The 13,807-nt window shown below is 39.1% G+C and overlaps 1 protein-coding gene across 4 annotated transcripts in view; it reads left to right on the forward strand.

Annotated features, from left to right (window-relative positions):
* myh10 (myosin, heavy chain 10, non-muscle) overlaps nt 1–13,807 on the forward strand; it is a 63,389-nt gene that overhangs the window by 16,749 nt on the left and 32,833 nt on the right. Inside the window, exons 4-7 of one of the 4 annotated variants that reach the window (XM_084425455.1) lie at nt 6,697–6,724; nt 8,602–8,704; nt 9,570–9,599; nt 11,696–11,713. In XM_084425455.1, coding sequence (XP_084281581.1) covers nt 6,697–6,724; nt 8,602–8,704; nt 9,570–9,599; nt 11,696–11,713 — 179 coding nt within the window. Of the gene's footprint in view, nt 1–6,696; nt 6,725–8,601; nt 8,705–9,569; nt 9,615–11,695; nt 11,714–13,807 lie in introns of all 4 variants that reach the window. The other 3 variants (XM_084425458.1, XM_084425456.1, XM_084425457.1) reach the window with 3 other exon arrangements.

Here is a 13,807-nt window from a genome sequence, read left to right on the forward strand (position 1 = left end):
CTGTTTAGTCAACCGCAATTGATCCAAAATCCTTAGTATTTTAAGATGTTCAATTCTATGCAAGCAACATTGTGCATTAAACTTTTTCCATACTTTGTGCCGTTCCCAAAAACGGTGCCATATTTCAGTGCTGCCATGAAACTGTATTTTTTTAACAACCAGTTGTGAAGCAAGGAGTTCAGTGTGTTTTGTGTCCAGCAGCTCAGTTTTATTAGCCCTGGCACACAGTACATGGTACTCACTACAGCTAAATTCGGTTGTCACTTCACCTTTTAGTGCTTAATCCCATTCTGTACACACACAGATTAGTATTATATGGGAGTGACAATCGCATTCTACAACTGAATTAACTCCCAAAAAATGCAGGTAGTGGCAACTGCATTTATACAAATTCTACCCAGTGTGTACAGAGCCGAACTGAAGAACTAGTTGTTTATGACGTACGACGAGAGGCATCAGAGATGGATCTCTCGTCTGTCATCTCTCATATAATTAAAAATGCACATTTTAACGTGCATGTCTCGTCTGACTCATTCTTGTTGCCAGATCATGCAAGCAAATCAGTGAACAAGAACAAGCCAATAAAAAAAATGAAATAAATTGGACTGAAATATCGTGACCTGCACTTGCTCACTTTAATAACTCCATAAACTTGATCGCTGTATGAGCCAAGCTTAAACAACAAGTCCAAATGCGCTTTTAATAAGTGGACGTGGCAACACTGCAAGGGCGCGCTCTGTGAAGTAGTCTTTAAACAGAACACGACGCCTCCGTCGACTGCTTTAGTTAAAATTGCTGAACGTAACGAGTCTTTCGTCGCTGTAATATTTCTTTGGTCAGAGTAGCGTATAATAAACACGCGAGACGCCAGAACATTGCTATGGCTACCTCGCAGTTTCTGGAGTGAGTCGTGTCCTGTACTCATGGAACGATCATTTAGGGTTTAAATGCGGTTGTCACTCCTGAAACTTCATAGGGTGTACGTGGCCATACATGAGAAAGTGTAATGAATGTTTGTGCGTCCTATGTTACTGATGTGAAAGGGACTAGCCCTAGCTTAGGAAGGTTTTTCCTTTGTGTCTGTGTCCACTCTCTGGTGTCTGGCAGCGATGTGCTTTGGTATGTGAGGAATGTGTTCTGTCGTAGGTTAAACCAGTAAAAGGGGGTGGGGTAGGATGGGCCAGCTGAGGGGGTGCGGAGTGAGAACTTGGGAGTTGAAGCTCAAAGTGCTCTGTGTGGACGTTTTGGCAGGACAAGCACAAGACTACCCTGATATTAGACTAGACAGAGGCTGGTAAATGGTTCGCCTAGCTATAGATTTATAAAAGCTGAATTTTCAGCAACCGTTACTCCAGTCTTCACATCAGCTGTTTTTTGAAGAATTTCATTAATGTGGGTCTTTAATCAGAATCGTGCCACCAACTCTTCCAGTTCTGATCATGTTTGCAACTAATCAATGAACAAATTAAAAATAGCAGGTTATGAGTTATCTTTGAATGCCTGTGTGGGAGCTCCGTTTGATTTTTAATTGTAATTTCTACACATTTACATTGTGTCTGAATTATGCATGTACACTTATGCTGGCATCTCTGTAATCAGCCATTCTTGGTTCAGAGAAGAGTTGCGAAGGCCTTAACAAAGGATGCAGTGAAACGAAGTCAAGAGCCCTCTCTTCACTTGATTATATGCTTCCCTTTTCTGCAGCTGTGCTGATAGGAGAGGCCATTCTTCAGAATCCTTGGCTGCCATATCTGTGTCTCTGTATCCGAGACAGATAGTGTCATTAACGTTCACAGAGGTTGTTGCGAACCGCACAGAAGGAAGCGTCTCAGAGAGTCCTCCATCCTGTGAACCGTTTCCAGTTCTTGCAACCTGAGCCCTGAACCTTTTTATCTAAAACATTGTCTTTCGAACACGACATTTATCACAGTTCTGCTTAGGACATCATCAATCCTACATTCTGTTCATGTTGATTCATGCTTAAGGACACAGTGAGTTATCAAGTCGCTGTGTTTAATGCAATCTAGCTTTTAAAGCAACAACATGGAACTTTTCCTCTGCGGTCGCCCTACAGGTTGGAAGCGGAATTGTCCATTACCGCTGTCGTAAAATGATTTACGGTTACTGTCAACGCATTCTCATCCCCAAATCGTCACTTTCAAACATTCTTCAATATCCGACGCACAAAGCACCCTTAGCGTCAATATGAAACGCTTCGGTTATGGGCAGGTTTAGGTCTGTGGTCGGGTTATGCGTCTCATATGGACGCTAAAGGGTGCTTTGTGCGTCAGATATTGAAGAAATTTTGAAAGCGTCAGTATATGACGACTTGGGATGAGAACGGGCTGTTACTGTATATGAAGCATGCAGGTTTTTTTCATATGGGCAATGATAATATTATTAATCTTCCTCCTTTCATAATTTATACATGTTTAGTAGACTAAACATTTTAACTCAAACATTTGCGATTTGCATGTCGATTGCAATGCTCAAATCTGAACGAGAATGATAGCGATAGCATCCTAACCATCTAAAACTAGCATGTTAGTGTTTACTAGCTAAGTTACCAGATTGATAATTCGCTCATCTACTAACGTTAGCTGATTCATGAAGATAAATGGAGGACCAGATAGTTTCCGTAACGTAGCCAGGCAGACAACAGATTAGAAAAACTAAAGATAGTATGCAAGCAATTTACTTACTAGTTCAACAGCATGACGGCCAAGTCAGCATCGGTCTGACGATAAGCTCACGCCAGCGAGCAAACGCTCGACCAATATTGATCCTCGTCCTGCCTTTCAGTTTATCACTCTCCCTTTTCCTCTTCCGACTCTACTCCGACAAAACCTTGGACTTCTTACGTTTCGCTGCTGCTTCAGCCATGACGAAAACACACGCACGAAAACAAACGCGCTGGTTGGCCTGTCACGGCCGAATTTGAGGAAGTGATTGGCGAAGTGACGTATGCTGTAAAGCAGTCGAATTTTGTAGTTCTTTTTGAGCTCTGGTTACTACCCGCACCCCGAAGTTACATAGTGCCAGTAAAAGCGATACAGACCCCGTCAGGCTCTGGCAGACGTGTCATTCAACCTATTGTAAGTCGATGTACCATCACAAGGGTCTTGGAAATATATTATGAAGGTTGAAAAACTACATGTTGTTACTTTAAACAAAAGATGTTCCAGTGCGTTTTCTTTTTTTGGTATTATCGCTCTCTCCTGCATTTTTACGTGGCGCCGGGTTCTCAAATGTTAGACTTTTATTGAGCAAACTGAATCCAGGTGGAGGAAACCCCATACTGAGGATCTGCCCAGCTGTAGATCCTCTTCGTCCCAAACAGCCCTGACCTCCTGCAGCCAGAACAGGAAAGCAGTCAGCACTATTTTATCTTCAGGCATCCTCTGTTCCCATAGGTGGACTTAGTCAGATACCCCTGTGTCTCATTAAATGACTGCAGAACAGACTCCTCTCAATGCCTAAAAGAATGACAGTAAATTGGTTTTGGCACTCTAAACGGCCTCGCTTCTTTTTAAGAGTTTGAATCCTCTCCACAAGTCTTCTGAGGATGCTAAATGTAAATGATCTATAAAACAATCATAATTCAGACTGCTTTTGTGGAGCAGTGATCAGTATGAAAGCAGTTATTCAAAAGCACCGTTGGTATTTTATTTTAATAAAGGTCTTGGATCAATTTCCTGGTCCCAACATCATGTGAATAAAGGAGCAACTTTATTTCCTTTGGTCGTTGAATATGCAAATATGCCTTTATAGCCCCTTTCACACAGAGATTCCGGAAAATACACGGATAAAGTGACCTGGGATTTGACCCGGGTTCGTTTGATTTTGGTTCATTCACACTGCCAGTGATTTTCCGGAATCAGAGAGTGCGTTCACACACAACCCGTAAAAATCCCGTAAAGACACGTGACATCGATGTGACTTGTAATCTCAGCAGCGTCTTAAGTTTGCTTATGAGCTGCGATATCTATCTATCTATCTATCTATCTATCTATCTATCTATCTATCTATCTATCTATCTATCTATCTATCTATCTATCTATCTATCTATCTATCTATCTATCTATCTATCTATCTATCTATCTATCTATCTATCTATCTCTCTATCTCTCTATCTCTCTCTCTCTCATTTTTTTTCTCTGATTCGATCATAAACTTGCGCTTTATGTATCGTTTCACAGCTTGCGAACGATCCCGGCTTCAGCGTCATCACTACGACACGGCATTATTACGGCTTTTGTTCACACAGCGCGCGTTCCGGGACTGAACACGGCAATGTTACTAGGTCCCCAACCCGGCATCGATGCCGGCATCAATCCCGGGTCGCGTTTGCGTTCACACAGAAGGCGCTCTGGCAATTTGCCGGCAATTTCCCGGGTTCAAAGCGCTGTGTGAAAGGGGCTTATCACTTGTCATGTTGTAGGTACCAGCAGAAATAATCATATAAATCCTGATCTAAAGTTTTTGTGGGTGGTTTTGGCTGTCCAGAATCCTGAAATTACTCATATATTATCTGTAGCACAAACAGCGCTGAATGAGTTACATTACAATATTAATACTTGGAGTTTAAGAAAAAGTCACATTCTGTCTAGATTAGCTTTTTAAAGGAATTACTTTGTATAGAAATTGCTCCTGTGAAGAAAAGATGTCTGTGACCATCATTTTTGAGAGGGGTTGGCCAGGTTTATCTTAAATGGTACTACTTGGTTCCAGCACCAGACACACACAAATGCCTGACGTTTCAAGTATGGCCTGAACTCAGCAGTTATCTGATACTGCAAGGGCAACAGTTTAACAGTGACGTGAAGTTATTTATCTACATCATTAGCAACATTCTGCAGCAACAGATTCAGGAACTGAGACACCACCCAAATGATCACTTGGAAGAGCTCCCAGGGTGGGTGTGTGTTCCTTCACCCCTGGTTTACAGAGGTTCAAGCCAAGGATGCAGAGAGTTGTTATGCTGTAATACAAATGAATACATAATCCGGTGTAGAGGTGGGTGATATGACTCAAATATGATACATTTTTCTCATGATATATTTTTAGGTAAAGTTGGTTTGTTTACATTGAAATTGACAAATTAAACACTGCATAGTCTTAAAGTAGAGTTAAATATAAATTGATTATTATTAAATATACAAAAGTTATTCAGTCTTTTGTTGTTTGATTAAGGGTTCGTTCACTCAGACAGTTTTTCCCAGTGGAATGGGAAAAAAACGCAAGGTCTCGAGACGTGTTTTTTTAAAAGCGCGTGTTTACGTAGAAAAACAATGGAAAGTTAAAGTAGCTTATTGCAGTGGAAAAACGTGTTCTGTGTGAGCGGCCCATCTGGCTGCTGTCGCTTTGAAACAGTAACAACAGACCCCACTTTTGGATTTGAAATAAAAATAATGAATAAATGTTGTTTTTGTGGTATACAGCCGCAATTTGCAGGTTTTCTCAACACGTCATATGAGCCCTTGCTGCACCGCATATGTACTGCATACGCACTGCAAACGGAGTGTGTGTGTGTGAACCTGCTGTCAGTGATGCATAAAATCCTGAAACATGACAAGTACTCTGTGTATAGGTTTTGTAACTGCTGTACAATGCGGAGGAAGTAGTTCTCTTTATGAGCTTATTGAATCAGAGGTCCTGCTTGAGTAGGAGGCTGCAGGACATTAAGTAGTACATTGAATATGATCATCTGTGTCCAGTCGGATTGTTCTGTCTCTGCTGCTCCAGACTGGGCATGACCTGAGCTCAGTGTGTCCTAACACTGTGGCCAGTATTAGCCTTATGTCTTTTAATACTCAAAACCCAATTGCCCACAGTCCACATAAATCACTGTTTGATTAAAATGAGCTGAAGTTACAGAGAGCAAAGCACTTAAAACATGCTTTCTCATGCACAGGGTAATGTCCATTCAAGGGACTTTCAAGGGCCATTCAATGAAACGCATAAGCAGGGCAGAGTTTGGGTCACATACATTGAAGCCACCACATCAGTATCAGTAAAATTACTTTGCAAATCAAAAGAAATATGATATGTGCTATTCAAAGCCTTTTTTAAACCCACCCTCAAATAAGTGGCCACATGATGTGCCTTATCTACCTCTTGCAGAGGTTTAGTATCACTATGAAATGATTGCTTCAGAATTTTCCTATAAACCTTCACTTTTGAAGTTGCAAAACTATTCCATTTTTGGAAGACCAGCCTGTTTATGAAGTGAGATTTACAGATGGGTGAGAAACCTACTTTGGATATAGACAAGATGTGACATAACGAGTTTCACAGATGTTTTTATGGCTTGCATTTTAGGCCAGCACGGCATTTTCATTTGGCACTGATTTCCATTTTAACTGAGCCGTCTTCCTCCAAGCTATTCTCTCTCACTAAAACTTTCCGTCTGTCGAAAAGACAGAATAGTCCTAATGTACAACGTTGAGTAAATAAACAAATATAATTTTATCAGTGGGGAGATTTGTTATTTTTTTATTTTTTTAAATGTATAGTTTCTTTTGCAGGATTACATAGGTGTACATGTGTCTTCTGTATTTGATAAATTACTTTCTGGTGTTGTTGTTTCTGCTGTTTTAGGCCCTTTTAGATGTCAAAATGTATTGATTTGAATTAAAGGCTCAGGTGAACTTAAATGAAAATGCTGACCCTTTTTTCCTCTTGTCTCTTTTACAGATCGTGAGGACCAATCAATTCTTTGCACGTAAGTAACCATTAGGTCATCTCTTTTCAACAGTTACAGGTTACGTCAATCAGTTTGGGCTGTTGGAAGTGATTTCACATCCCAAGGGTTGCACAGGAATCAGCTTTTTTGGAAGCATGCATATACAGCCATGCCTGAAAACATGAGTCACGTATCATTTCGGCATTAAATATCAGTAGCGGCAGCTGTTCGGCATGTAGAGCATCTCACACTGAGTCAGACCCACAGCAAATATTTCTAGTCAGTCTATAAGAATTCATCCATAGAAATTTGAGCTCTTGATGCATTAAGCCTGAATTATTGTCTTTGCACGTTGTAAATAAGTAAACCGCCTCTCTCATATCTTTACAACACGTCTTTGTAACTGTCGGAGAGTAGGTTTTTACATCCTCTCTCAAAGTCGACCCCTACTGACATGCTGATACCACTGCAGCACACCCACTATGAAGGCATGATGTCCATGAAACCACATGTAGCTGGAATGCAGGGTTAAGGAATCTTGCAGTCAATAGCTTGAAGACAAAAAAAAAAGCAGACATATTTAAGAGCTCTTAAAGGACTGATTTACCAAAAATGTCATCATTTACTCACCCTCATGTGTATAAACAGCCATTTCAGCATTTTTGGGGGGAAATGTCAAACGGTGATGGAAAACGCATCAATTAGAGTGAAGACGAGACCATTTAATTCATACTTTTATAGCCTGAAAAGTACATTAAGGAAAAATTTGATGTTACCGTCGACAGTATATAATATGAGGATGTGCAATGCTAGAGTCTTTATGTAAACCTGTCATGTGCAGCGTTCGTCCAATCAATGACACTGACGGCGCAAATATGCAAATAAGAACGTTAACCCAGGGTGTAGGAATGTGCAGTGTGAAACGCCAGCTTATGAATACCCAGGATTAAAGGTTAACCACAGGTAAATTATGAGAATGACCCAGGGTTAACTATTTCAAGTGTGAAAAGCCCCTTGGAATATAGTGCACAAGTCATATGGACTACTTTTATGAAGGTTTATTTGTTTTTGTTTTGTTACCTTTTTGGAGCTTGAGGGCCACATCCAATTTTATTGTATGGAAGAGAGCAGACATTCTGCTTTTAAGGGTCTTCATTTTCTTTAGAGAGTTTGCAAATAGGTTGTTAGACAAATAATCAACCATCTGTTTGACACATTAGTTACAATGGCATTAAGGTGCTTTTTGAATTATGGCATAATTTCCTTAATAAATGAGTGAAGATCCTGTTTACAGTTTAAAAAAATAAAATAAATTCAACATAAATTATATTTAACATAACAAATACTAATGGTATACAACTGTGTATATCGTCATAATCATCCTAAATTTTCTTTATATAATTCTTTGTTTTTACTTCAATAGAATTTCCTATTTTGGACCGCTTTTGTTTAATTCACCCGTTTGCTTGACATTATGCTATTATATTTCTTTGAATAAAGCCAGTATTAAGTGAATGTCTTTACAGGCCTTTGTGGAAAATGTCTGGCTGTCTTTCTAAAGATTTTTTTTCCATTTATGGGCAGATTAGGGAGAAGAATATTTGAATCAGACTTTTTGTGAAGAACTGTATTTCTTGTATCTGTATCATTGTGTTATAAGGTTAAGTAATTAAAACACCATCTTATGCATTCCAATAATATTAAATAAGACTTTAATGTTTACTTAATAAAAGCCATTGTGTAATGAACTGCAGCTGGGAAAACAAACGGCAGTGCTAGCAGATGTAGGATGTAGCCTGATGGCTTATTTAGCTTGTGGAATGCATTAATCATGCAAATGTGCATAAATATGTACCCAATCTGTTTGTTTTTTTGGTGTTTTGATGTTTGCTTTTAATTGTAATTTTCTTTTGCAGAGGGGAATCAGGTGCTGGAAAGACAGAAAACACTAAAAAAGTCATCCAGTACCTGGCTCACGTTGCATCGTCACATAAAGGAAGGAAGGACCACAACATTCCAGTGAGTTCCTTTTCTTTCAGCCATTCGCTGAATCATTCATTTTGAAATCCGTGTGGAATTCCACTAGTGGTGTAGATGTGGAGGGAAGGATGTGCAGTACTAAGCAGAATAAGGTCAAATGAGGCTTGCAGGTTGAAAATTAGTGTAATTGTACTTTAGAAGGTAGACTATTGACATGCCGCCTTAAAAAAAAAAAAATGCAAATGTGATGCAATAGGCAAAGTTGTCAGTCTAATCGTCTTATCGTCTCTTTATGAGAGGGTTTTATCAATTTTAGATGGTTAGACAAATAGTCAATCAGCATGAGCTGTTCGTAATGTCAGTTTATATACATAGTGCTTTGCAAATCATATTAGTCTAACCTGTCAGTAATGCATTCACAGCTGAAGCTCTCGCAAAGTAATCTATTTTATCTTAGACACTTTAGTTGGTTACAATGACATCAGGGTGCTTTTGCTGGAAGGGTAATTTTAACCAAATTAACATACATCAGTGGTTAACATGCACTTGTATGTCATGGATAGTGTTGTGTGTAGATTCTAATGTACTGGTAATGTTGGATAGTAATGTTCATCCAGTAATAACTGCTGGCTCTGACGTGTGTCTGTGTAAGTAGTACACATTGCTCTGTATTAATAAATCATCTTAAAGTCTGCAGTACTGGCCTGATAACATGTATTTCCTCCAAAAATATATGAAAGCATGCTGAATAATTGTACATGCTGCAGTCATTGATCTTACTGTAGTCGCATGGCCAAATATGCAACATAATAAAGGCTCAGATCTTTCCCGTGGTCTAAGATACTTGCAGAATGTGGCCCTGATGCCTTCTAACATATTACATTTGTGTATTATATACAAACAGCCAGAATCACCTAAAGCAGTCAAACTCCAGGCAAGTTCCCTTTAAGCTTTTTATACCTGCTCTGCTTGTGCATGCAAAACTAACCTGCTGTATAAACACCAATGGAATGGAATGTAGGCTATCCAAAGTGAAATTTTCTGCTCTCTGGGATATTGCTTGATAAAAATAAACACTTTACTTTAAGGGGTTTGAATGGTTTACTTTTGATTTATTTTTTGCACAATTTGTCACATTTGCTAAATAGTTTTGAATGTGTGCAGTCTTCAAGATGTGTAGTTATTTTTTAACTAGGGATGCACCAAAATGAAAATTCTGGGCTGAAGCCGAAAATTCGGGATGCACTTGGCTGAAAACTGAAACCAAAACTGACTTTTTAAAATAATTATTGATTTCTCAATTTAAAATATATTTTTTGTGTGTATAATTGTATTAATATTAGACTTTTTAAAAAATAATTGTATTTGATCTGAATGTAAAACATACAAGCCAATAAAATATCCACACTTTTATTTTAAAGTAACACCAAAATCGGACAGAAAATATATCAGAATATTAAATTATTCTTCATTCACTTCTATGCAACAGAATCAGATTTAACAGATTTATTTTTTTGTTCAATTGTTGAAATAATGTAGAGTCCAAGTTATAATTATCAGAGCATGTGCAGAGTGGGAGCAGTGCAGTGTACGAGAGCGTCGCGTCATTTTAGCAGCGTTGCCCAGCTCACTCGTGAGCGTTAAGCTCAACTTCCATAGGAATTAATTGAAAATGCTCGCTCCGCTCCAGTGTGCACACACGGTTACAAAAAAAATTGAGCATTGAACACTGAGGGGCAGGGCGGCATATATTTTCGGCTTATATTATCGTCTCATATTTTCTGTCTATTTTCTCTTTCGACCAAAAACCGAAAATGACATTTTTGGCGGCCGAAATTTTGGTGCATCCCTAATTTTAACCATCTTAGTGATGGATAAAAATATTAGAGATTAAGTAATGGATGTCTGGATGGCTTGGGGCATAGTGGTATATTTAAGCTTGCATGATGTGAAAACCTGTCATTTTATTGGAATTCCATCTTTAATGTAGTCTGGAAGTAACGAGTTGATCATACAATCTGACTTGATATCTAATGAAAGGTTCAGACTACACAATAATTTTTTTCTGTTACGATAGTCACTGTGTCAGGTTATGCGAATTTGACTCCTAAACTCTTGTTGTGTCGTGGGCAAGAAACATGTCAGACTACACGTTGCTTCTCGATCAATCATCGCTTGCCGTCTTTAACGATGTGCGTGATGTCATCGAGAAGGCGGAACTTCCAAAAACAAGAACGTAAACAAGCAGGCTACCGAAGTGGCGTGTTAGCTTAATGCTAATTCCAGTACTCACCGGGTTGCTGAAGCGTCTCTGCTATCGTTCGCCTGCATTTAACCTTTTCACTGTGTCGTGGTAAGTCCCTCAAGGAAACATCATAAAGGCAGGAGTGATGTTTGCCATAGCTCCATGAACCTTTCCTCTATTGCATAATTCCACTTAGCAGCACCAATACCATCGTCTCTCTTTAGTTTCGCCATGTTTGAAAGCTGTGTACAGAAGAGCTTCTGTGCTCCTATTGGTCAGTGCCACAGATGTGATCTCGCTGTGGGGGACTGGGAATTTTTTTTAATATGCTAGTCTTTCTGTCACAGACCCGGTCGGTTATCATCCACTATGACACTATTCGAGTTTAAACGACTTGCATCGCAACATCCCTTATCGTTTTATGAATCACCACGACACCCTACGCCAAAATCGACCTGCTATCGTGTAGTCTGAACCCGGCATGAGAACGAGTGTGTTACAGATCCTTGCACGTTTAAAGATTTTGTAGCAAAAAAACCTCATGAAACCTGAAAGTTTTTGGCACCACACATATAGGTCAGTTGTCTTATTTAGACCAGCAACATTCTAAACCAGCAAAAGCCTTGATCATAAACTGAGCATACGTCCTTCAGATATATTCACAACACATTTTGTTCAATTTTTAAATCACCCCTTGCTGAGTGTGTTCTGTCTGTCATGTGTTTGTGTACATTTCCCTCTGTGACATTAATACCTCTGTTTCCATTGTAATGATTTGATTACAGAACGGAATCCTGTTTTATGTGAGTAGCTTGTAGTCCCTTGTTTTTTCCCCATGTTTTCTTTCTTATTTCATACCACGTCTTTGATGGGCACAAGAAATTGTTATTTTTATTCATTTTACTCTCATCTTTTGTTTTTTTATGTGTTTTTGCTAATGTCATTCTGCTGTATAACATCTGCTTTCTTAATTATTCTTTTCTTCTCTCTTTGAATCCTATATATACTGTACTTTTGGGGCGATGGCAAGTCATTTATATGTCTGTAAAACTACACTGTTGCATGTTAAAATACTGCATTATGGTGCAGTGGTCACGGTGCTGAATTCCCCTTTCTCAAATAACGCTGCCCTGCTCCGTCCGTGCAGTTGGAAGGTTCTGGAATGTCCATTTACAAAGAGCTCTGCTACAAAAAGCTCAAATTCCAGTAGTTCTTGGCATATTTTCTATAATAATGGAAGTGACTTTTTGACTTGTCTCATCAGACCTTCATTTTCTAGAAGTTGCTAATGAAATGTTGTCGTATTAATGGTTAATTTATCTCCTATTTAGATGAGGGTGAAACTTGTTACTGTTCTTATAAAGTTTCATTACTAATGTTTTATAAAAAGTTCATTCATTGTTCTGACTTAAGTTACTGACTTGTGCTCTCAGATACACCCAGATTATGTTAAAACAATTCAGCAATTATTAAACAGAGAATTGGATTAATCTTGTAGTCTATTTTAGGCCCTTTATAATATTAACTTTTAAAACTTGAAACCACAAAATTTCCTGGACTGTATCCACTATTCTGCTCGTTTTGGTCGCGTAATGGGAACAGTTGGTAAAATCACAGTGGTCATCCTCTCTCATTTGTGTCGTGATGTGTTCCTGTCTCATGACAACAGCAAGAACAATGGAACACCTGTCCAAACTTCCTATCAGATGGAAATGGACAACACCAAGGGTGTCTAGGGGGTATAAAGGGGTGGATGTCCCAGATTTGTGGCGGGGGGAGCTGTGATGTGGCGCAGTGGGGCTTTGGGCGTCTGTCGTTTCTAATTTGAGGAGTTTCCTGACCAACCCCACAGTGCCTGTATTTCAGGCAGCCAGTGAGAATTTGCACAAAAACCCTCTCATGGCTACCCAGGCTTTAATTAGGTTTGTAGGTTAGTGTATTTTTACTCCATGTGGATGATCTGCTTCTGGTTTGAGGGTCAAATGAAGAGAAATGGATTTGCTGTAGAAGCCATACAACATCTGAACAAAATACCGTCAAGAATGCAAATAGATGAAATTTGTGATGCAGATGAGATGGAACATTTGAGTTTGGAAAAATTTGTCTCCCTCAAACCTCTGTGTGTTAAAAGGGGGATGTTTAAAATAATTAACAAACTGATTTATGTGTGATAGTTGGGTTAAACCTTACTGTTTATACTAGGGATGCACCGATCCGATACTCAGTATCGGTATCCGATACTGCCGATACTCCGATACTGCCATTTTTGGCGGATCGGGTATCGGTCAGACAAGGCCGATCCAAATCCGATATTGTGCGTATACTATTCTGTGTTATTGTTAAGCCCCACAAAAGGCACACAAACATTATAAAGCACCATAAGTTTTCGTGCACAATATTATAAGTGTTCTGAAGCCATTATATAGCATAATGTGAGATATAAATTAATATTTAAGTCGTTAAATTCAAGATCACGTAAACGTTTCCCTCAGCTGCGCTGTCAGTCATTCAGCATTCAAACAGCGCGTCGCGTTCGGTTACAACAGTTAACACAATGAAACTCTCTCCAAGATGATTCAGTGTTACTATCATTATACTTGATCTGTAGATAAAGGTCTATGGTTTCGCATAAAACAACTTTATCTTGCTGAACTTTATTGCTGTACCTTAATCATGTTACTTTCTACGGGCGTCTGTTAGATCACAACACTGGAGTAAAGTCAGAGCACTATTTGTTCTTCACGCGCACAGTAACTGAAATTTAAAACTGTTAAAAGAAAATGCTGAATAGACTATTGCATAGATAGATAGCCTACTGTACAATACACTACGCATCAATATGTATTTTCTTTGTGCTATAAACTTTTCAATGCGGACTCGACGCGCTGCGCGCTGTG

Source organism: Rutilus rutilus (genome assembly GCF_951802725.1).
Source record: "Rutilus rutilus genome assembly, chromosome: 12".
Classification (NCBI taxonomy): Eukaryota; Metazoa; Chordata; class Actinopteri; order Cypriniformes; family Leuciscidae; genus Rutilus; species Rutilus rutilus.